Genomic DNA, 22,698 nt, shown 5'->3' on the forward strand with positions numbered 1-22,698 from the left:
AAATACAACTGAAAATGAGAATATGTATCTCTATTTGAATTTCAAGGATTACAATTTACACTTCTTACCATATTACAATAATCTGACAGTGTCAACTTGGTCGACCCATCAAATAAGTAGCCAGATGCAACATAGTTTCCACAACTCTCTCCACTCCTGGAATTAGCTGCAGAAAAACACCTTCACTGGTTTCTTCTTCCCTCAACATATGCAACACATCACACTGGATATAGCCTCCATACATATGGCCCAAGCTGCTCTATTCAAGTGCATGTGATTATCCCCTAACTCAGTAGAATGCATTCTGTAGGGGTAACTACTGTTCAAGGACCCAGACCCTAAGGTCAGAATGAGCTCTCAATCCCCCCCTCCCAACCCCACTGAGCTACACCAAAGAAGGGGAAAAGATGTCCAGGAAGCTTTTTAACAAAGCAATTTGCTTGCTGTACTTAGAGACAATCATATTGGTATCAACTAAGGATATAGATCTGTCAAATAACAGACACTACTATGCTGAAGACATTGTAAATCTCTCACTCCCAGCACCAAAAGCAAAACCAAATGCTGTAAGCACATCTAGGGGCATATTTAAGAGCCCCTAGCGCCTCCTTGTGCCACATTGGTGTCATTGTTTTACCCTAATGTGGCCTAAAGAGGCCAAAATCCAAATGACATATTTACAAGGTGGCGCAATGCATGCATTGTGCCACTTTGTCACCCTTTGTGCTACATTATGTCTGCACAAGGGATATTGTATGCAAAGGGGGTGTTTTCCAGTTTGAGGGGGGGGTCGAAAAATGCCACAAAGAAATCTAATAGATTTCTTTGAGTCATTTTTTTCCGCACTTTTAACGCCTGCTCAGAGAAAGCATTAAAAGGAGGCACACCATTAATTATAATGGGCCTCAATGGGCGTTGAAGGATTAGCATCAACATTTTTTATGCTAATCCTGCAAAGCTCCAAGCTAGCATCAACAATTATGACGCTAGTCCCCTAACTACCACCATGGTGCACTATATTTTAAATACGGTGCACATTTGGTGGTATTAGGGGGAGCTAGGGGTGCAAGAAAAGTAACGCTGCACTGTTGGCAGCACCATTTGTCTTTAATATGCCCCCTAATGTCATAGCTAAGTGATGTTCGGCTTCGCTAGTCTTTTCCCATCAGCATGATGTTGCAAAACATCTTCTATCAAATGAAACATAGATTAAGTTTGAATAAGATTGTATTCGGATATAGATTTGAATTTATAATTAGATAAGTTAATATTTGATTCTAATTCTAAGATGATTTTTCATCCAAATCAGCCTTTATGAAAAGAAATATTACACAGAGGAATTTCTGCTACCAACTAATATTGAAACTACAGCACTACCACTCCATTCACGGCCCAGCCAATATCACTACATGTCTCTCTTAAACTAGTTTCCAACCCGGACTTCTTCAGTAGTACCTTCTTTGTTTATTAGGGCCAAAAAACCAAAGATTAATGAAAACGCACACTTGATTCAAGTTAGATAAAATTTGACAGACTTTGGGGGCTAAGTTTGTAAATTAGTGGGTTAACAACGCTAAAGAACCGAATGAAGGAAAACATTTTTATGCTGTCATCTATTTTCAAAAGGTTAAATTTACCTGTTCCTTACTTCCAAAGTCTTATGGCAAGTTTTTCTGCCCAGAAGAAAGACTGGGGAGACGATACAAATAACGATCAGAGATACCCCAAGTCACCTTTCGTACACCCTCAATTAAATCCTAGCTTATAGCCCGGAGGATGCATATCCTGACTTACAATTGTCCCCACATGTAATGCTTTTTGACTTGGCTACACTAATGGATAGTAACAATGGATTTATTCATGTGCTTATATATTATTTCTATTTTAATACTGTGCTGTACATCACCTGTTCAATAATTCAGTATGCTAGTTGGGTGTGAGTATTGTGATGATGAGAAATCCAATCAGTGATGTGAGCCTCCTTGCATGGGAATATGTTTTCTGGATCAATACCGTTTCAAGGCCTTTTGTCGAACTCGTGTGATCAGGTATTGCCCTCACTCTTGGGTTCACCACATTCTACAGCCGGGGTTCCAGATTCCCAGTGGTCATCTGTTAGAAATGGGGTTTTTGGTTGGCAGTCAGGTTACCCCCTGTCCAAGCAAAAGCCCTCACTCTAGTCAGGGTAAGTCACACACAATCCAAGATTATCCTGTGCCCACCCTCTGGTAGCTTGGCACGAGCAGTCAGGCTTAACTTAGAAGGCAATGTGTAAAGTATTTGTGCAATAAATCATACAATACCACCATATAGCACCACAAAAATACACCACACAGTGTTTAGAAAAATATATAATATTTATCAGGATAATTGTAGGTCAAAATGAAATAAAGTTGCAATGTGGATTTGTAGAGATATCACTGGAAAGTGATATAAAGGGCCTGATTCTAACTTTGGAGGACGGTGTTAAACCGTCCCAAAAGTGGCGGATATACCACCTACCGTATTACGAGTTCCATAGGATATAATGGACTCGTAATACGGTAGGTGGTATATCCGCCACTTTTGGGACGGTTTAACACCGTCCTCCAAAGTTAGAATCAGGCCCAAAGTGTCTTAAGTCTTTAAAAAGCAAACAAAGTCTCTTTCACGCACAAAGTACCTGGTTTGGAGTGGAAAATCTCCTCAGAGGGCCACAGAAGAAGAGATATGTGGAAAAAGGGTGTGTGCGTCGATTTCTCCCCAGCACACACAGACTTGCGTCGTTATTTTTCACGCGGGGAAGTCGTGCGTCATTTTCTGGCGCGCGGAAAGTCTCTTTCTGTGGATCGCGGGGATTACCAGATGTCCCGGGTCTGTGCGTGGATTTTCCTGCTTGTTTTCCGGCTGCGCGTCGTTCTGCGGGGCTGCGCGTCGAAATTACGATCTCACAGCAGGCGTCGCGCCCATTTCTCCTCTAGAGGTCGGGCGGCGTTGTCATTGCGAAGCCGTGCGTCGAAGTTCCGGTCGTCCCGAAGGCGTCGCGTCGATCAGCGTCGGTGTGCAGCGTTTTCCTCGCCGCGGAACAAGCTGTGCGTCGAAATTTTCGTCGCACGGAGCGTCCAAGTGAAAAAGAGAAGTCTTTTTGGTCCTGAGACTTCAGGGAACAGGAGGCAAGCTCTATCCAAGCCCTTGGAGAGCACTTTCACAGCCAGACAAGAGTTCAGCAAGGCAGCAGGCCAACAGCAAGGCAGCAGTCCTTTGTAGAAAGCAGACAGGTGAGTCCTTTGAGCAGCCAGGCAGTTCTTCTTGGCAGGATGTAGGTTCTGGTTCAGGTTTCTTCTCCAGCAAGTGTCTGATGATGTAGGGCAGAGGCCCTGCTTTATACCCAAATGTGCCTTTGAAGTGGGGGAGACTTCAAAGAGTGGCTAAGAAGTGCACCAGGTCCCCTTTCAGTTCAATCCTGTCTGCCAGGGTCCCAGTAGGGGGTGTGGCAGTCCTTTGTGTGAGAGCAGGCTCTCCACCCTCCCAGCCCAGGAAGACCCATTCAAAATGCAGATGTATGCAAGTGAGGCTGAGTACCCTGTGTTTGGGGTGTGTCTGAGTGAAGGCACAAGGAGCTGTCGACTAAGCCCAGCCAGACGTGGATTGTAAGGCACAGAAAGATTTAAGTGCAAAGAAATGCTCACTTTCTAAAAGTGGCATTTCTAGAATAGTAATATTAAATCCAACTTCACCAGTCAGCAGGATTTTATATTACCATTCTGGCCATACTAAATATGACCGTCCTACTCCTTTCAGATCAGCAGCTACCTCTTCAATACTGTATGAGGGCAGCCCCAATGTTAGCCTATGAAGGGAGCAGGCCTTACAGTAGTGCAAAAACGAATTTAGGAGTTTTTACACTACCAGGACATGTAAACTACACAGGTATATGTCCTGCCTTTCACCCACACAGCACCCTGCTCTAGGGGTTACCCAGGGCACACATTAGAGGTGACTTATATGTGGAGAAAGGGGAGGTTTAGACTTGGCAAGTACTTTTAAATGCCAAGTCGAGGTGACAGTGAAACTGCACACACAGGCCTTGCAATGGCTGGCCTGAGAGAAGGGAAAGGGGCTACTTAAGTGGGTGGCACAACCAGTGCTGCAGGCCCACTAGTAGCATTTAATCTACCGGCCCTATGCACATAGAGTGCACATTACTAGGGACTTATAAGTAAATTAATAGTCCAATCAGGTATGATTCAAGGTTACCATGTTTTAAGGGAGCGAGCATATGCACTTTAGCACTGGTTAGCAGTGGTAAAGTGCGCAGAGTCTAAAAACCAGCAAAAACAGTGTCCAAAAAGTGGAGGGAGGCAGGCAAAAAGTTAGGGGTGACCACCCTAAGGCTGTTAGGTCTAACATCATCGTTTATGATTTTGCTTCTTGAAGGATGGATTGTGTGAGGTTGTTTGTTTTTAAGTGTACGATTCCGTTGGGCATGTTCTAGCTCTCCAGGTCTCTTTCTACAGCAAGTCTTATTGAACGTTCAGAGGACTTTAAACTTCATCCTCATATCCCCTAGGGCCTGATAGGGCTCCTTGAAGGTGTTTAAAAGTTTTATGAGTTTGTAGATTCAAGTACATTCTGGCTTCCTGATTTTGGAGACTTCCAATCTTCAATTGGACATTTCATAGAAGACCCAGAATTCCCCATGGGGTACAGTAGATGAGGTAGACTAAGTCAAATCTATAACCTCGGATTCAGATAACTCTTGTAATTATTAGAACCTATTTCTTGTGAATCGTATTGTAATCAGGGCATAGCAGGATGAAAAGAGACGTTCTTTCGCGAACATACTTCGCCCACACGCAGTCATAGCTTTTCCTGTTCCACCTTATTGAATGTTTCTATAGAGGAAATTATCACATCTGGCCATAACTGGAAAACGGCTATCTGGGGATAATTTTATAAGAAGAAATGTGGTTTATAATGAAGAAATAATTCAAATGTTTTGATATAAAGCAGGTGGCTTATTTTTTCTCCATTCTTCCTTCCAAATCAATTTTACTTATGGTTCATGGGAATTTTCCAGCAGGGATAGTATAGACTGTGCAACGTGGCCATTAGCCAATAATTCAATAAGATGACATAAAATATCACCTCCTTTGATTTTAAGAACATGTAAAGCCTTGACGGACTTCACTTTCTCAATGCACTTTGTCCATATTTTCCCTGCATAACAAAAGGCTGCACTAGCGCTTTTCGCCAGAGATGTGTGCTCAGTCTCCATCTGATAAATGCAGTTGTAAACAGCTTGTAGGTAGGAACCACATGTTGTTCAGTAACTCTCAGCAGATGCACTTGTGGCTCAAAAAACACAGGCCTGTCCAGTGTAAGTTTGCTGTGAGTTGGTGTGATTTACTCTTGCAATATCCTTGCATGCTTTTCAAATTCTGAACTAAGGGTTTGATATAGAGAACGGCTATAATTCAGGGGCTAAATCGAGAATAACCACCACTTCGCCGCAATCATAGGCTAGAACAGTGGTTCCCAACCTGGGGTCCCAGACTGCTTAGAAAGTTAAATAATATGAACAGATTAGGTCCTCAACTTTCAGTAATGACTCATTGGGAGTGATAACAATGATAAAGTGGGGGTCCACAGACGTTAATAGGTTGGGTACCACTGGGCTAGAATGCTACTGACTAGAGTTTGGTTAATTTAGAAACTGTATAATAAAATGTAAACAGGCTTTCAGTATCCGGATAATTAATATGATTGAGGCCGTAATTACATACAATGAATTTCAATGTGAAATATGTGCATGTGAATTGGGTTTCTGAAAACCCAAATGGATTTTAATGTTCCCTGTCAGTTCAAGGTCAGTAACTACCAACCATTGCTTGCAGTTTATTGCCTATCTAAGAAGTGAGGCTTCAGCACGGTTGAGAAAATTTATAAAGATGCTGTTTCCAACTGTTACAGCGAATCTCTGTTTCCCTAGGGGAAACTCATATATTACAGTTTAGCACTATCATATAAAAGGGATTCACATGTCATCTGCATGAATGGCAGCCGAAATTCGTAGGTTTGCCTTGCGTTTACTTAAGAATTTCGCCTGACACCCATGCAAGTACCTCTTCTAGACTAATGGGATTCAGCTAAAACTCCGTTGATTTTGGACGGCTTATCCTGGCACTAAAAATTAAAGGAATCAGCATTTAATAGGCAGACTACTAGGATAAATTAATAAGAATATCCTATTTTTGAGTATGGAAACACAGCCAGTAATCTATCATTTAATGGAGTTACCGGTTCCGACATCGAATACATTAACACTGGCCTCACATAGAACTCAATCATGGTTGTTTCATCACCAAAACAACACTCTAGGTAATTCAATAGTTAATTTTCTAGAGTAGCAGTCGGGTTACTACCTGGCACATAGCAGTCAACCTACTTATTTCGAGACCTCTTTCTGTGCTTCATCATGAAGGAAAATAACACAGTCTAGACGCAATGCTCTGGTTTTAAAATTTCTCAGAAAAAACAGCGTTGTCACACTGCTAAATGGCTTCTCAAACGTTACCCAAGCATACACACACACATAGAAGCGTGGCTTCACTCTTCTGTACTATACTCAGTGATAGCAGGCGAGCAAGGTTACCCTTATTTTTTAGTCGATGCCGTGTGCAAGTATCTCCAGGACACAGAACTTTCAAAAAGGCTAATTCTGGCTCAATATACTTTTATGTGCCAGTCATATGATACGCAAACGAAATAGTGGCCAAATAGGACGTCTAAGTGGCTGTGCTATTTACTACAGCACCCGCATGTTACAGGTTATTTAGGAATAAATTACAAAACATTTCTTAATCTGAAGTCTATGAAAAGCAACATGATCAAATAATAAATCGGTTCTTTTGAAACACGTTGATTTGACAGAAACTCTTAGGTGGATGCCTTCAGAGACAAGATGGCAACATGGCAATGTTCATACAATTTCTCTGTTTAGTAAACTCAGAATTCCTTTCTTGCACTGCGAATGAAAGAGGAAACAGCAAACATGAATGGTGTCTGTACAGGGTGTAAAGTGGGGATTGGGCCCCGGCTCTAATTGACTTGGGGACAGATGTATCAAAGGGTTTTACCCATTCTGTGTCTATGGGAAAATGCTTTAGTACATATGGCCCTTGGTTCTCCCATTGGAGCCAAAACCATAGCTGCTGAATGTGCCAGATGGTGACTGTGGATGGGCATAACTGTTTCAACTGAAGTATTTGCCTCTAGCGTAATTACTCATAATTACTGCACACTACTTGTTATTGTGCATAATAATGTGAGAAGAGTATTTTAGCATTTAGCACTATTTTCTTAATGCAAAATGGACACCTTGCATGCAAAATAGGCACAGGATGTATTTTGCACTAAGGTTCTGATTACAAGTCGAGGCGTTATTTATCACTCCATATAAATAACAATACCACGGGGAACCTGGAGTGGTAAATAATACCTGTTATGAGTATATGGGGAATAACATGCAGATTTTGGTGTTTAGGCTATCAAAACCCACATGTTATGATAAATACCATATATTTTGTCAGGGGTTTATGCACTGCACGGAATTTAATGAGGCAGTGATAATTAGACTCCAAACCCTACAGGACACTAAAAACAGTAGTTATAAGCCCCTTGCTCTTTTTTTAGATTGTTGTTCCTATGCTTCTGCATAGGATTTTTGTCCCAAATTACTCTTAATCCCTCAACCTGTTGTAATTGTGTAATTGTGTTACTTTTGCATCCTAAATCTAATGTGTGATTAGTTAAATTACTCTGATGCAAATAAAATTTTACCCAGGCCTAGAGGTGATCCAGAAAAAAAAACAGGCACTACACCTTGACACACACATTCATTTGTCCAACTGTATTTTACTGTAAAGCAGCGCTATTTCGCTTAAAATGTTTAAATCTGACAGTGTATTTATATGTGTATATATGCATATCTCTGTAAACGTATATCTAGAAATACATGTACACACATACATACAAAATTAGATGCAAATATTTCAAGCAAGCACATATATATATATATATATTTATATATATATATATATATATATATATATATATATATATACACATATACATAAACACAAACACAGAATTTACGATGTATTTTTGTAGGAGTCCCCATTATTAGTTGTATTTGTGGTTCCATGTATGCCCCCACCAACATTCTATTCTACAGACGCCAATGGCACCATATGCACAACACCTTCATTGTGTACAAGAGGCATCTGAAAACACTCCACCTATGGAAACATGCTGTTGCGTTTCATTCAATTGGACAATCTGAGCAAAATAGGAGAAGGCTCATATCTGTGAAAGCCAAAAAACTTAATGGATGAGTTGCAGGTAGGTATAGATAGGCACGACAGATTCACAGTAGATGGAAGCTATACAGCAACATATGTTATTGTAAGTATAGAAATACTCAAACAATTCAAATGTGTTTTGTACTTATGCTTCGAATATGATACAATTTAATCACAGGCCTCTTTACTACTTTTTGTCAAAAACAAATAAATTGAGGCTTGTCGCCTCGTCTCTTTACCCTACAGCACCAAAAACGCTTCACTTGTTCATTAATACCGGACTGATGATACCTTCTGCTCACGCAGCTGCATGGATTGCTTTTCGAGAAGTCCACGATCAAGTCTGCATTTCTAAGCTTAGTTATTGTTTAGTTATAACAGTGTGTCATGGTTGCTAACTAAAGATTAGAAATTTGCCCCCAATTAAAGAACAATATAAAAGAACAATATTTTTGGGTTCATATTAAAGGGTTATACCGACCAATGTCAGTTTCTAAGAAACAATATGGGATGAATCTCCAGGTTTACAAGTTGCTGGAATTGTGACAGAAATCCGCAACAGAATTAGTTAAGAAAGGTGGCATTTTGCTCATTCCAGTGCCTTCATACATGCATTCAAAACACCCTTCACCTGTCTATTGTGGACGACTGTATGAAAAAAACAGAAGTTCATCGTGCTGAGTATACTCCACTAATGTGCCTACTTAAATGTTGATGTTTTCTCAAACTTTACGTTTTACGCCCAAACGTCACATTTAATTTTAATGAATATTGAAATAAAAAAAACACATCAATGATTAAGAATACTCTATTCCAGCGAAAACTAGTTCTCAGAAGCAGCACCTCTATCAGCCTTTAAGTTAAACGACACTGAACAATACAAGGCTCTTAAGAAAAACGTCGCCGACACATTCCATAACAACCTGTGCCTACTTATCTGTCCTCACAGTGGCCATTTTTTACACAAAGAGGCGCGTGCAATTAGAAAGTTTGCGCAAGCGTGGCAGTGATGTACCTGCAGTGCAGATTAACAAAAACAACTAAAACTGGGTCAATCTGCGAGAAGAGGAATGGCAGCGTTTACTTACAAGAGAGTCGAAGGGAAACAGCCTGGTGCGGTTGAGTCCTACCAGTGAAGGGAGAGTTTGGGACATCCAGTTGGAGATCATGGCCATGGTACTCAGGACAGCACCCAGCTTGAGCAGCGGACTCATAGCTGTGCAGCTAATGATTTCTTATCATGCCTGATTATCGTCCTAGCGCGCTGGCGGCGGGAGGCGTGACTGCAGCACGCAAGCGTCCACAGCACGAGAGCAGAGCTGCTCCCCGGATTCAGTCATCCATACACAGACTCACTGCCTCCCATCCTCCTTGGTATAAAGTACATTAGGCTGGCCGCAGCATAAGTGATCCGCTTTAGTACCGTAATTGTAAGCATTTTTTTAATGAAATTTTATATGTTTCAGGAATTGCACAGGAGGGTAATTTGACATCCGAGTGATGTATTCCCGTGGTTCTCTGAATAGTTCCACTCAAGTGTTTTCTATTATGTAAAATCAAATTTGTTAGGGATAAATACGAGTGTCTGTGTAAGGCTTTATGTCCTAATTACCTTCGGTAAATGAGAAATAGGATTAGCCGGCAGGACATAAAATATGTAAAGCGGCTGGTATTTTCTTGGATTGTTACCAGCTACTGAATGGGCATTGATTTGTTCCCAGGAAGACAGGCACCAAGATTGGGAATAACAGCTATCTCAATTTTGTGAAGCGTATGAGCTATAATTGATTTGAGCCTATTATCTTACTTGGTACACTGAGGATAGGTAACTTACTGTAAATCAAATGCAACGTGTCACCTTTCTTGATAGCAGAATTATACTGCTTGACGATGTACAATGACGTGGTACATACTAGACATATTTTTTAACAAGACTTAAAGTGGTTTTGAAACACATTTTCAGTTATTGTTTATAGTTTCACCTTTCTGCCATACAATATTGAGACAGACAATCAATAAATATATAAAATCACATAAAACAGCAATCTCCTATCAATCACAGCTGCACATGGATTCTGCCCAATCTGGATTTTTGGCTTTCTGGATCACCTGGTTTTAGACTTTTTACTGTGGGTGAGCCTTACTACCAGGAATGCTGTGTCCTCTGGGTGGTATGATTATGGCTGCAGTTGTTATGGCCTGAAAAGCCAGAAGGCAGTTAAAGAAAATACATGTTGGGAAGTGCCCTTTGAGGCCAAGTGTATGGTGGCTGTGCAATGTCATAACAAAGTGATGCTTTCTAGGGGCTGCTGTTATAATTGCAGTTTGATGGTTGAAAATGTATACAAGTACACAAACACAGGTTTTACTGATTATAAATGCTTTAATGGTTCCCTATAATGATGGCAATGATTACTGCTTACAGTCTGTTAGAAATTGGGTCTTTGGTTTACAGTCAGGTTACCCCCCGTTCAAGCAAGGACCCTCACTCTAGTCAGGGTAAAAGAGAATCACCCTGTTTACCCCCTTGGTAGCTTGGCAGAGCAGTTGGCTTAACTTCAGAGTGCTAGGTGTAAAGTATTTGTACCAACACACACAGTAACTTAGTAAAAACACTACAAAATGACACAACACCAGTTTAGAAAAATAGGAAATATTTATCTAAACAAAACAAGACCAAAACGACAAAAATCAGACATACACAAGTCAAGTTATGAATTTTTAAAGATTAAACTCAAAAATAGCGCTTATAAACACAAAATGCTTTGAGGAGGTGTTAACACGGCGTCGTGACGGAGTCGTTCCCAACAAGCCGACACCAGCGGCGCTGGGCACGGAGTTGTGTAGACTCTCAAGTACAGTACCTTTGGTGAAGAGTGAAAACAAATCAATGCGCGAAGTTGGGGATCGCAGCGTCTGTGTGAAACGTTGAATCCGCGCACTTCGAGCGGCATTGGTCATGACGTGGTGCAGCGACTTCCACGGAGTCACGGACTTCAGCGGGGCTGCAGCGGTGTCGGGCCTGTGAAGGTTGTCACGTTCCAGTGGAGATCACGGAGTCGTTTGCAGGTGGCGTCACCGGACTCAGCAGCGGCGTCGGTCCGAAGTCGTCCGAAGTTGATTTCCTTGGATTTCCACCAGCTTTCCTTTCAAGGGCCCAGGGACTGGATAGGGCACCACTTGTCAGAGCCGGAGTCTGTCTCCAGAGACTCCAGGTGTTGGCAGAAAGAAGTCATTGTTGTCCCTGAGACTTACAACAGTGGGAGGCAAGCTCTAAATCAAGCCCTTGGAGATTTCTTCACAAGATGGAAGGCACACAAAGTCCAGTCTTTGCCCTCTTACTCTGGCAGAAGCAGCAACTGCAGGATAGCTCCACAAAGTGCAGTCACAGGCAGGGCAGCACTTCTCCTCAGCTCTTCAGCTCTTCTCCAGGCAGAGGTTCCTCTTGATGTCCAGAAGTGATCTAAAGTCTGTGGTTTTGGGTGCCCTTCTTATACCCAATTTCTCCTTTGAAGTAGGTCTACTTCATAGTAAAGTCTCTTTTAAATGTGAAATCCTGCCTTGCCCAGGCCAGGCCCCAGACACTCACCAGTGGGTCGGAAACTGCATTGTGTGAGGACAGGCACAGCCCTTTCAGGTGTAAGTGACCACTCCTCCCCAAGGGGCCTGCCTCATTAATATTCATGAGGCAGATCACAATTTGCGACCTATTGGGAATGGGCAGCACTCAGAGATGGTGGCCTACAGGGGTCAGCAGACCGCCATGTCTGTGACTGCCTTTTAAATAAGTCAGTGTTTTTTTTAAATACAGCCAGTTTTCCTTAAGGCACAAAAAGAATGAAAAGTTTTGTTTTCATTGTTTTGGAGTAGGCAGTGATCCGCGGGACAACTGACTCCTCCGAAAATATGTTGGTGCTCCCATTCACAAATAGTAAGGGGTCCCTTGGGGACCCATTCCCATTTGCGAATGGCTTACCACGAATATGAAAGTGGTGGTAATCAGTGAATGATTTGCGTCAGCATTCCAGTTGCAAAACATTCATGCATACCAGTGTGATTTGGTATTAGGAAGGGACGCCCTAAACATGCACCTTCCTAATAGCAAATTGCAAAGACAAAATGTGATTCGGAAGCAAGTACCAAGTCGCATTTTGCCTTGTACTTGGCAAAAAGCATTTTAACGGTTGCAAACAGCTTCATACATCTGTCATTACGGCGGTATGCTGATATTTATCATATACCAATGTGCGTATTCTTATATTATTGAACACAATTTAGTAGTGTGTGTGTAATAAATGTACTGTCTGGACAATCCTTTTTTGAGAGTTATTATTGTATCCCAATGAATGGTGATTACTAGCCCTTCCAACCTTCCCTGAGTAGGCCTTGGACTGCTTTGCCTCTGTTCCTTGAGGGAGTCAAGCGCTACAGGGGGATGCTTCGTTCCCAGTAGGGGTTTGTGGACCTATTACTTATGCAGGCCACATGAAAAATAGTCCAATTTCCTACTATCATGTTGGCCTGTAAAGTACAAACACTAGCACCCATTTGACGAGCAGCTACGGTCGACATCCCCATAAAGTGCAAGTACATAAACCAAAATAGGGAGTCTGAGCACCATGATACCCAAAGAAGCATTGTGCCTTATTTCAGTCAGATTTATTTTTTGATTCTTGAAATCAATCCCTATTGAATAAAATTGTTTAATATTTGGGAAAATATATGGCTTGCCATTTAGTGGATTACAACTTCATTCACAAGGGACATTGTAAGGAAAATATAAAAAGTAAAATGTAATGTGCCTCATCATTTGGCCGTGTGTTGGACTTACTGTCTATTTGCTAATTACCATGTATGAGGGAATGCACTTTTTTGAGCATTCCAGCAAAAAAAAAGCAATGTCAAGAAAGGTCTCCTCCTGCAACGGAATGATTTAGGGACACTATGAGAATCGAGATGTAGAGGGGGTTGTTTGAAAGATAAAAGGTAGTTGGAAAAGGGCTATGGTGGAAACTGCCTCCTGGAAATTCCATGCAGGGGTGTGGCTGCCATTGGTGCAGCAAGTGCAATGGCACCGAGGCCTGGAGCCCTGAGGGGCCAATGATCCCAGACAATGCCTTATTTTACTCCCCTCAATTGCAATAAAAGAGTCAAATTTCCTTTCTTGCAGCAGGGTCCATGGCATCCTTCCTTCGCTACTGTTTCCCTGAAAGGAGCAGGATACATCTGAAGGGGCTCTTGTGAGATGAGCTGTTTTGGATGGCTGACCACTATGCAGAATAAGTCCTCTCTGTAGAGTCACCTACAGAGGAATTCTGGATGCTACTTTCACATCCTCTGTGCATGTGGAGAAGAGAGACTCTTTCCGTCTGGTCTTGTGTGCTTCATGACACTTCTCCATATCTGTGGGTTTGTTCTGAGATTGATGGCTATCTATTAAACACTGAAACATTGCTTTCAGCTTATATTACCTTCTCATAAAGATTCTGGTGTTCACAAGTGTTGACTCCTCTCCTACTCAATCTCATTAAAGGGAAAAGCCTTCCATGTCTTGTGCCAAGAATATATGATTGCCATAGTGACACACTACTGTTTTTGCTCATTCACTAATTATATCAGACAGGCTGTCCACAATTTAGGTAAGGCCTTAAACAAGCAGTAACTCACAGGGGCAAGCTGGAAGGGCCCAATTCAGATGTAAACTCTATCTACCTCTCTACCTATCTATCTATTTATCAGTACATATACCATTCTCTTATATACATATATATATATGTGTGTGTATATATATATATATATATATATATATATATATATATAGATCTATCTACCTAAATATATCTATATATATATATATATATATATATATATAGATCTATCTACCTAAATATATCTATATAGATAGTTATGTCTCTACCTGCATCTGGTGGCTTAGTGGACTAATGTGTTCACTATAGGGTTCTGTGTTCATCCTCATGGTCACAGGTTCAAATCCTGGCAGATCCCCTCAACATTACATCCTTCTGAGGTTGATAAAATGAGTACCATTAAACGTTCTGTTATTCTGCACCAAGACACTCTTGGGGGTAAACATGCGCTTTCCAAATACATATGTTATTTAATCTGTCTGCATATGTGCATATATCTACATGCTACTAGGCCTAACCACTTAGGTGAGGCACCTTTGTTTCAGAAGACATATGGGAGCAAAGAAAAGTGAGATATGTTGTTATTGCCACTGCATTTGTGCCTTCCAAAAGTAAGCCACTGTGTAAGAAAGGGACATTTTTAAAAAATACTCTCTAAATCATATGCTAGTAGGGACACTCACAAATTTAGAAATGCACAAATAACCACTGCTCCTGAACTTCATATCTTGTGCCCCATTTAAAAAATGCATAGGTTTCCTTGATACCCAGGTTTCCCTCTACATATTCACCATATGAATTGGTCTATACTCAGTACACAATGAAAACCCATTATACGGTGACGGTTACTTGCTGGTCCCTGGTACCTTGGGTTCTTTGAAAGCCTACAAACTTTGTATATCAATGCAACCAAAAAGACCTAGCTGACATAATGGTATATTGCTTTTGAAAATCTGCCCTTGTTACCAAAGTTACAGATGAAAATGTTGTCACAAGTGGCCATTTTTCCTACTGATTTGTAGTATTTCTTTATTTCAGCAGTCAGTGTCTGTGGGAAAACCTTGCAGGATCTACAGATATGACCTCTCGATTAATGCAGAATGTTGTCTACTTTTCAGATATCTATAGCTTTTCTGGATCAGCCATGGATTTCACAAAAATTTCTACAACAAATTGGAAGTAGGTTGAGAGCACAAAAAATAAAAAAAATGGTCTGCCTCTTTGAAAAATGCCAAAACTGTGGTAAAAGATGTGCTTTTTTTTTTTATTCAGCTCCGCATGTCACTGACAACTGGGAAGTTGGTGACTTTAACACAGCATACCAATTGTTGACGTCATTTTTATGAAAAAAAGACACTTTTATCCAGAGCACTTTTTTCTAATTTTTTTTTTTAAACCCTCAAACTTTAGCTATATTGTGGCTATTTTCTCAGTCCCCTTCATGGCAATCCACAAACCCTGGGACCTTTACAAAACCCAGGATGTTGGAAAAAAGATGCAACTTTGACATGGATAGCTTGTATGCACAGAACGTTATGGAGGCTTAAGCGCAAACTACTCCAAATAGCCAGAAAACGGATTAGCACTGGGGGGAGGGGATTAGCAGTGAAAGGGTTGAATAATTTTAATAACTTGAACCTAAACATAACACTGACGCAAACCATACACTAGTCTGTACTGCCTACAGGGATTTTACATATCTTTAACTCCACTTGGTTTGGTTACATACTGGTATTACATTTAGCTGTACAAAATGCATATACTAAATTACTTAAAACATCGGCCTCCTCTACTGATTAGGCGCAGCCTTTCCCTAGGGGACAACAGTACTTCAGTGGGAAGAATACTAAAGCACCTTGCAAGCTTCACTGGGTGTATATTGCAAAGGCAGTGCCTGTTATGCTCTATGAACAGTGCTCCAAAGTTTAGTAAAACGTAGTGCACAATTCTTGAGATGGGCATAGTGGCATTCAACCGCACTGTTGTGCTTACAACAGTAGTATGAGATAAACCTATTAGTGGGACACTCCTATATTATACAGTATTCAATAATCTGCAAAGTTCAGGATATTAACATGCAGTTTAGAAAATTTGAGTACACCACTCTATTATAACTATTTAACATTGGCAAATGCCTAAATATCCATTGGTGGTTAATGTATTGTCAGGAGCAACTTTGCCCTTTCTCACTGATTTGTTAGAAAAGGCTTTGGCTTTAAGCCATAACCTACATTCAAACAAACCTGAGCAACCCACACCAGAAGCCCTGGTTTTTACCCTGTTAATAACAAAGAACATTTTAATTCCAAAGTTTATTGATTTGTAATCGATGCACCATATAGCTTTTAAAACTGGCAACTATGCTTGCACAAGGGCTTACAGTATTCCCATGCTATGTCCTCATAGGTGTACACACAGTAACTCTGTGCTGTATATGATTATGGTGTTGTCAGTGATGTTGTCAGTGATGTCATCAATGATGAAAGATCATAAGCAGTGCAAGCAAGGGATACAAGTTTTAGTTAGGTCAGTAAACTAAACTATAACTGGTGAATTTCTGAGTTTTTTGTAAACATTAGTTTTTGTCTTATTTCCATACATAACTATAACATCACATTATTGTGTTTTTTAGTGAATATATATATATGTATTCATAAAAAAACAAACGTTAATGTGATTTTATAGTTATGTACGGAAATGGCTATACAGCATCTAGAGGCACTAGGATTCTACTGCTGAAACCACCGAAATTCTACAAAAAGAAAACATACAACCGAGCCTTCTCAGGTACTGAGTTAAGAATCTGGAACACTATACCCCCTGAAATCTGACTGAACCCTTCCACTGTTTCATTCGAGAAAGAAATTAAAATGATACTGATGAACACATTTCTTCTTCAGAACTTACATACTCTACTCCCGGACACAATTCGTCCCAAGGTCTGCACTCATGCTTATTTCTCTCATGATATGTTGTTATTTTTGGTTTTTGTCCATTCTGGAGCTTGAGGTGGTCTCTTTGGGTGACTCTGTCATATCTTGTTCCATACTTGATGATGAAGTTATTTATCCTATTTGTCTCCTTGAATAGCTGTAAAGCACTCTGGTATGCACAAGAGTCATGTTCGTGCTATATAAAACTTTCTAAATAAAAATACATAAAAAATGTATATGTAAAGTTAGGATTGCTTTTCCACAAACAGGGAGTTTTTTGGATTACTAATAACATTAGTGCAGTTTAACAAATTTTCACTCAACTTTTCTTTTTAAAAAAGAAAAACCACCTCAGCTCCATCCTGGAAAGCTTTGGGGTGATATTTCAAAAGGGGGTAGAGAAAAAAGCAGAGTCCCAAAACCAAATTTCCAAATGCTTTTTCTACTGACTTGTTTAGGCAGTGTTCCCAAAAAAGCTGCTGAAGGGAATTACACCAAATTTGGCAACAGTGCTTTTTGTGCCTTGTTGTAAATTGGTTCCGTAGTTTTTCAGAATTTAAAACACATTTTTTTTATTGTTTTTCATACACAAGAGAGATTATTAAAAAATCATTTCAGATTATGCCAAGGATTAAAAATACAAAAATGTCATAAATCATTACACCACAGCATGAAACTACTGATTCAATAGTTCATCATATATAGATGGTTACCTTCACATAGCTCATTAGTAGTAATAGAGCAGGAAAATCTTTACCAATAATTCTTAAATACCCCTTTCACATATCCTGCAAACTGCCACATATAATATACATAAAAAAAGAAAAAGGGGAGACAATCAGACAATTTGTAATGCTTGGAAATCCTCCCACATAACCACTCGTTAAGGGGAGCCCTAATTTTCCTCCTCCTTTTCTTGGCCTTTTTTCACCTTTCTGAGGTATAAGCTACTCTCTAGGTGGAACACTGAGAAGAGCGTGGCCAGCCACTGACAGAATGCGTGGGGGTCTGGACTAAGCCAGGCAGCAGCAATAGAAATGCGAGCCAGCACCATAACAAGAAACACCAAAAAATATCCAGCTTCCCCACCTGCTTTGTTATGAACCCCAAAAGCATAAGTTGAGATGATAGTGCTACTTCTGTGTGCAGAAAAGTCCACAAGAAAGATGATATCTCAATTTTAAAAGAATCTAAAGCAGGACATCTGCAAAACATGTGCACGGAGTCCACTTTCAGCCTCTGACACCTAGGACAAGAGATGCTTGTATCCCTCCCTCAGCTTGCTGTTCTGGCCAGGGTGTAATATAAGTTAAAGAGGGTTTTAATTAAAGTGTTGTGACTGTAAGCCAGGAGACAAATGTAAAAATGACCATGCTGTAGGGACTCACAAAAGGTTACATTGGTGGAGCTAACCCTTCACCGCCAGTTGTCTACCTGTTTTTCCAAATTGGTGGGCAAAAGCCCCTCTAGACAATCGTAGATCCATCTTATCTTACAGCAATGAATATTATGAAGTATGTCAAGCAGTGGTATCTTATCTATCCCAGTGCTGCCCCCACACTTCCTAAATAGAAAGTACCTAAGCTGCAGGAATTTTAAAAAGTCCCTTTTTTCCCCAAATAAAACTCCATTTGTAGCTCACCAATTGATGCCATTTGACTTTTATCAAAGAGATCTCCTAATTTTACAATCCATTTGAGTTCCCACTTGGAGCAAAAGGCATCATGGAATATCAAGGGAACAACGGGGATCTCACATAGGGGTATAAAAATTAATTCTTCCCAAACCAATCCACCTCCTGACCATCCACATAACTTGAATGCAGCTTGTAAGGTCTTAAACCTCACCTTTTTTATAATAACCAGGCTTTGCTATTTTCAAAAAGAGTTCCTTGACCTCCTTTTTCAGCAGTCATTCATAAATAGAAGGTGTAACTATCACCACCTGGAAATCAATTGTCTGACCCTCTACTAAAAAGGTCACATACTGTAGTGCAGACATTCACAGATAAAGCCTAAAATTAGTACCGCCTACCGGCCCCTTGCCTTGGGAAGCATGATAAACTTGAGGGCCCTCCTCACTTTTACATACCAAATAAAACTGTTTGTAACTTATTTCATTCTTTAAAGCCTTGTGCCTGTCAATCTTGAGGGGCATGGCCCTAAAAAAAAGAAAGAACTTTAGGAAAAAATATTATTTTAATAACTTTACAGCGAGAGACTAATGTAGGATGGAGATTGTCCATCTAAAATTCAAACTATTTTTTTGTATTGCTGGAGCTAAGATTGGCTCTACTATCTGATCAATCTTAGAGATGATTCCCACTCCCAGAAAAAGTGCAAGATCAACAATCTGGTCATTCCCAAAATTGTTTACAACCATCTGGGCCGCATCCCGGGACAAAAGATAGCCTGAGATCTTAAAAAAATTTGAGGCCTCTTTTTCTATCTCCAGTATTGACACGTTAGGATTAGGCATCACAACCGCAATATCATTGGCATAAGCTAGTATTTTCATATGAATGCCCTGGGTCTCCATTGATTTAATTAAATCATTGGCTTCAAGTTTCCACTAAAATGATCAATGGATAAGGCAGACAATAAAGGCGAACATGGGCTCCCTTGACTTGTGCCTCTCCTTATTTGCACTGGTGTAGATTCCCAAACCATTATTTTAAACCTTGCTGTTGCATTTACATAGACTGCTTGGATAGCCCTGATGAACCCAGGCCCGAGATTGTTCCATCTGAACAGTGTCCAAAGATAGTCCCAGGCCACCCAATCAAAGGCCTTCTTGGTGTCTAAACCTGCGAGGGGACTGGGTGTTCTTGTCACACTGGCTACATCAAATAAAGTTATAACCTTTCTTATGTGATCTGTAGCACCTCTGCTGGGTACAAATCCATATTGTCTAGGCGATATTAATTTACTGATGACCCGGCATAGCTTTGTAGCAAGATTTTTTTAATACAGTTTGGCATCACCATTTATAAGAAGTAAGGGTCTTTATGATCTCAGCTCTTGAACAGATTTATGTTTTTTCCTCATAATCACAATATTAGTCGCGGCTAAAGAAGCGGCCATTCTTACCTTAGGAGATTAAGGATGATTTTTACAAAAACTCTAATAGGGGCTACTGATGTCATCAATTATGTCATTTGAGATGTCATCAATGATGTCATAAAGTATATCATAGAACATGTCATAAGTGATGTAATATGTGAGATCATAAGCTGTACTAGTTGAGGGTGCAAATATAGTTAACTCTTCTAACTATAACTGGTGAATTCCTGTGTTTTTTTTAGTTCAAAACATTATGTTGGCACTGACATATTTCCCTAACAATAACATCACTTTAATCTTTGGTTGTGTTGGGGGGGATTTCTAAGGTTTTTTACTGTAAAGTAAAAGACAATAACAATTCCTAACTGTAAAGTCAATTTAACCTTTGTTTTTTTATGAGTACATTTTTAGGGTTCTTTTACATAAAGTAATATTGAATTGTGATAAGTGAAGCCAATGATCCACCATGCTTGGCTTTTCGTAGTGGGCATTGGAGGGTTGACTTTAAGGCCTATGTCCAACCATCCCAAGAGACAGCCAATCCCACGCTGTGCATGGCCTTTCCTTGTAGACGACATGGGGTTGGCCGCAGGCAGCCAACCCCATGCTGCGCACTGCCTTCAGCTGTGTGCCATGGAGGTTGGACACAGTGCTTGGCCTGTGGCCAGAACCTGTGTCCTACAACCTCCAGAGCCAGCCACCGCCACGCCACATCTAGCCTTTGGTTATGCACAGTGTGAAATTGGGTGCAGGGCACACACTTTCTCTCCCTAACCCTTATTAGGCCCTAGGGTCCCTATCCCCTGGGCCAATCTCCAAAAAAAGGGAAGGTAGGCCATGCAGACCTTAGCCTTATTAGGCCACAGAGGCCCCATCCCAAGGGACCAAATAACATAAAAAATAAGGGGTTAAGCGTATACTTTACTTCGAATATGGTAAAAAAACAAATCTACAGTAATTTACTGGAAAAAAGTGTGTTACTGTAGGGAATATTGCATGATATTCTTCCAGGAGTTTTCCGTGTCTGCTTAGCTGGCTTTACAGCTTTGTGCACTTTACCCCTGCTAACAGGAGTAAAGTGCCTGTGTTCTCCATGTAAACATGGAAATTGGGTTAAGAGGAATTGGCACATTTACCTTGCTAATAACTTCCTAGTATATGATGTAGAAGTGCACCCAGGGCCTGTAAAATAAGTACCACTAGTGGACTCCAGCACCTATTGTGCCACCAACTACAGTGCAGGGCAAACAAGGCTTTAGGCCTACCTTCTGTAGCTTAACTACTGCAGTGTAAAGTCTGCAACTCGGCCTGTCAGAATAAACATTTTGGTAGGAGACAATGGGCCTGATTACAACTTTGGAGGAGGTGTTAATCCGTCCCAAATGTGACGGATATACCACCAGCTGTATTACGAGTTCCATAGGATATAATGAACTCGTAATACGGCTGGTGGTATATCCGTCTCTTTACCGTCACTTTTGGGACGGATTAACACCTCCTCCAAAGTTGTAATCAGGCCCAATGTTTCTTTTACAAAATAAGTAACACTTGTTTAGGCCTGTGTAGGCTTTGCAGCCCACAAGGCAGGGTTTAAAAGTAGGAAATATAGCATTTTAAAGTTAACATGTCCTTATAGTGGCTACCACCAAAGACTTTTTTCACTGTAAGAAGCTTCTGGCCGGTCCATAGGGGAATAATGGAAAGCAGGATAAAATATTAAGGCCCTCATTATAACTTTGGTGGTAACCGGCGCCAACCACCACGGTGACGGCCTCCAACATACCGCCGCCGTGGCTACCAGCTGTCTACTCGTATTATGACCGTCAACGGTATTCTGCCAGAAGGCTGGCGGAATACCGCCAACAGTCATGGTGGCGGACGGCGGTAAGGTGGCGCTACTGACAGCAGCACCGGCACGCCAGCAAAACACCCCCGACGTATCATGAGCAATGATATGGGCTGGCAGTGTTTTGCTGGTGAACGCTGCTGCTGACAGCAGCGCCGCATTCTGTCTCCAGCCGGAGGACCCCCTGCAAGCAAGTAAGTCGGGTTCACCGACAGGATAGTGGGGTGGGGGGTGTTGTGTGCGTGTGTGGGGGTGTTGCATGGGTGTGTATGTGTATGGTTTGGTATGTGTGCATGCAGGTGTGAGTCGCATTGAATGAGTACGTGAATGACTGAATGTGAGTGTATGTTATGTGTTGTGAATGCGTGTGTGTGACAATTGTTGGTGTGTGTTGCAGTGTGTGGGTATGTATGTGTGCATGCGTGGGTATGCGTGTGTGCACGTGTGTATATGGGTGCGCATGTGGGTGTGTACATGTGCGGGGGGCAGGAGAGGGAGGGGGAGGGTGGGGGAGGCATCTGGGGAGGGGAGGGGGGCAGGGGAGACCCCTATCACTGCCAGGGAAGGGATTCCCTGGCACTGATAGTGCCTACTGCCATGGTTTTAGTGGCAGTAAGATTGGCACGAAAACCATGGCGGTAGGCTGGTCGTAATCCCGAAGGTGGGAATGTGACGCCCGCTGCGCTGGAGACCGAAGTCTCCAGCTCAGCGACTGTTACCACCCTGGCGGTCGGTGTGTTAAAGTGGCTGTCTGTGTTGGCGGTTACCGCCTGGGTCAAAAATCCCTTTTTTTTTTACCGCCGGCCTGTTGGCTGAATGTCTTGTTAGTTACAGCCAGGGTCAAAATCTCATTTTTTTACCACCTGC

At 41.3% G+C, this 22,698-nt stretch overlaps 1 protein-coding gene across 2 annotated transcripts in view; it reads right to left on the reverse strand.

The window, feature by feature from the left end:
* Window positions 1–22,698, reverse strand: part of OLFM3 (olfactomedin 3) — a 645,496-nt gene that overhangs the window by 327,732 nt on the left and 295,066 nt on the right. The window contains exon 1 of one of the 2 annotated variants that reach the window (XM_069232187.1): window positions 9,431–9,627. The exons of the other annotated variant lie outside the window; for it this stretch is intronic. Within the exon in view, the coding sequence (XP_069088288.1) occupies window positions 9,431–9,556 (126 nt within the window). The 5' untranslated portion in view covers window positions 9,557–9,627. Of the gene's footprint in view, window positions 1–9,430; window positions 9,628–22,698 lie in introns of those variants that run through there. 2 annotated transcript variants of the gene reach the window in all.

This window comes from Pleurodeles waltl, chromosome 4_2, assembly GCF_031143425.1.
Source record: "Pleurodeles waltl isolate 20211129_DDA chromosome 4_2, aPleWal1.hap1.20221129, whole genome shotgun sequence".
NCBI classification, from domain to species: domain Eukaryota; kingdom Metazoa; phylum Chordata; class Amphibia; order Caudata; family Salamandridae; genus Pleurodeles; species Pleurodeles waltl.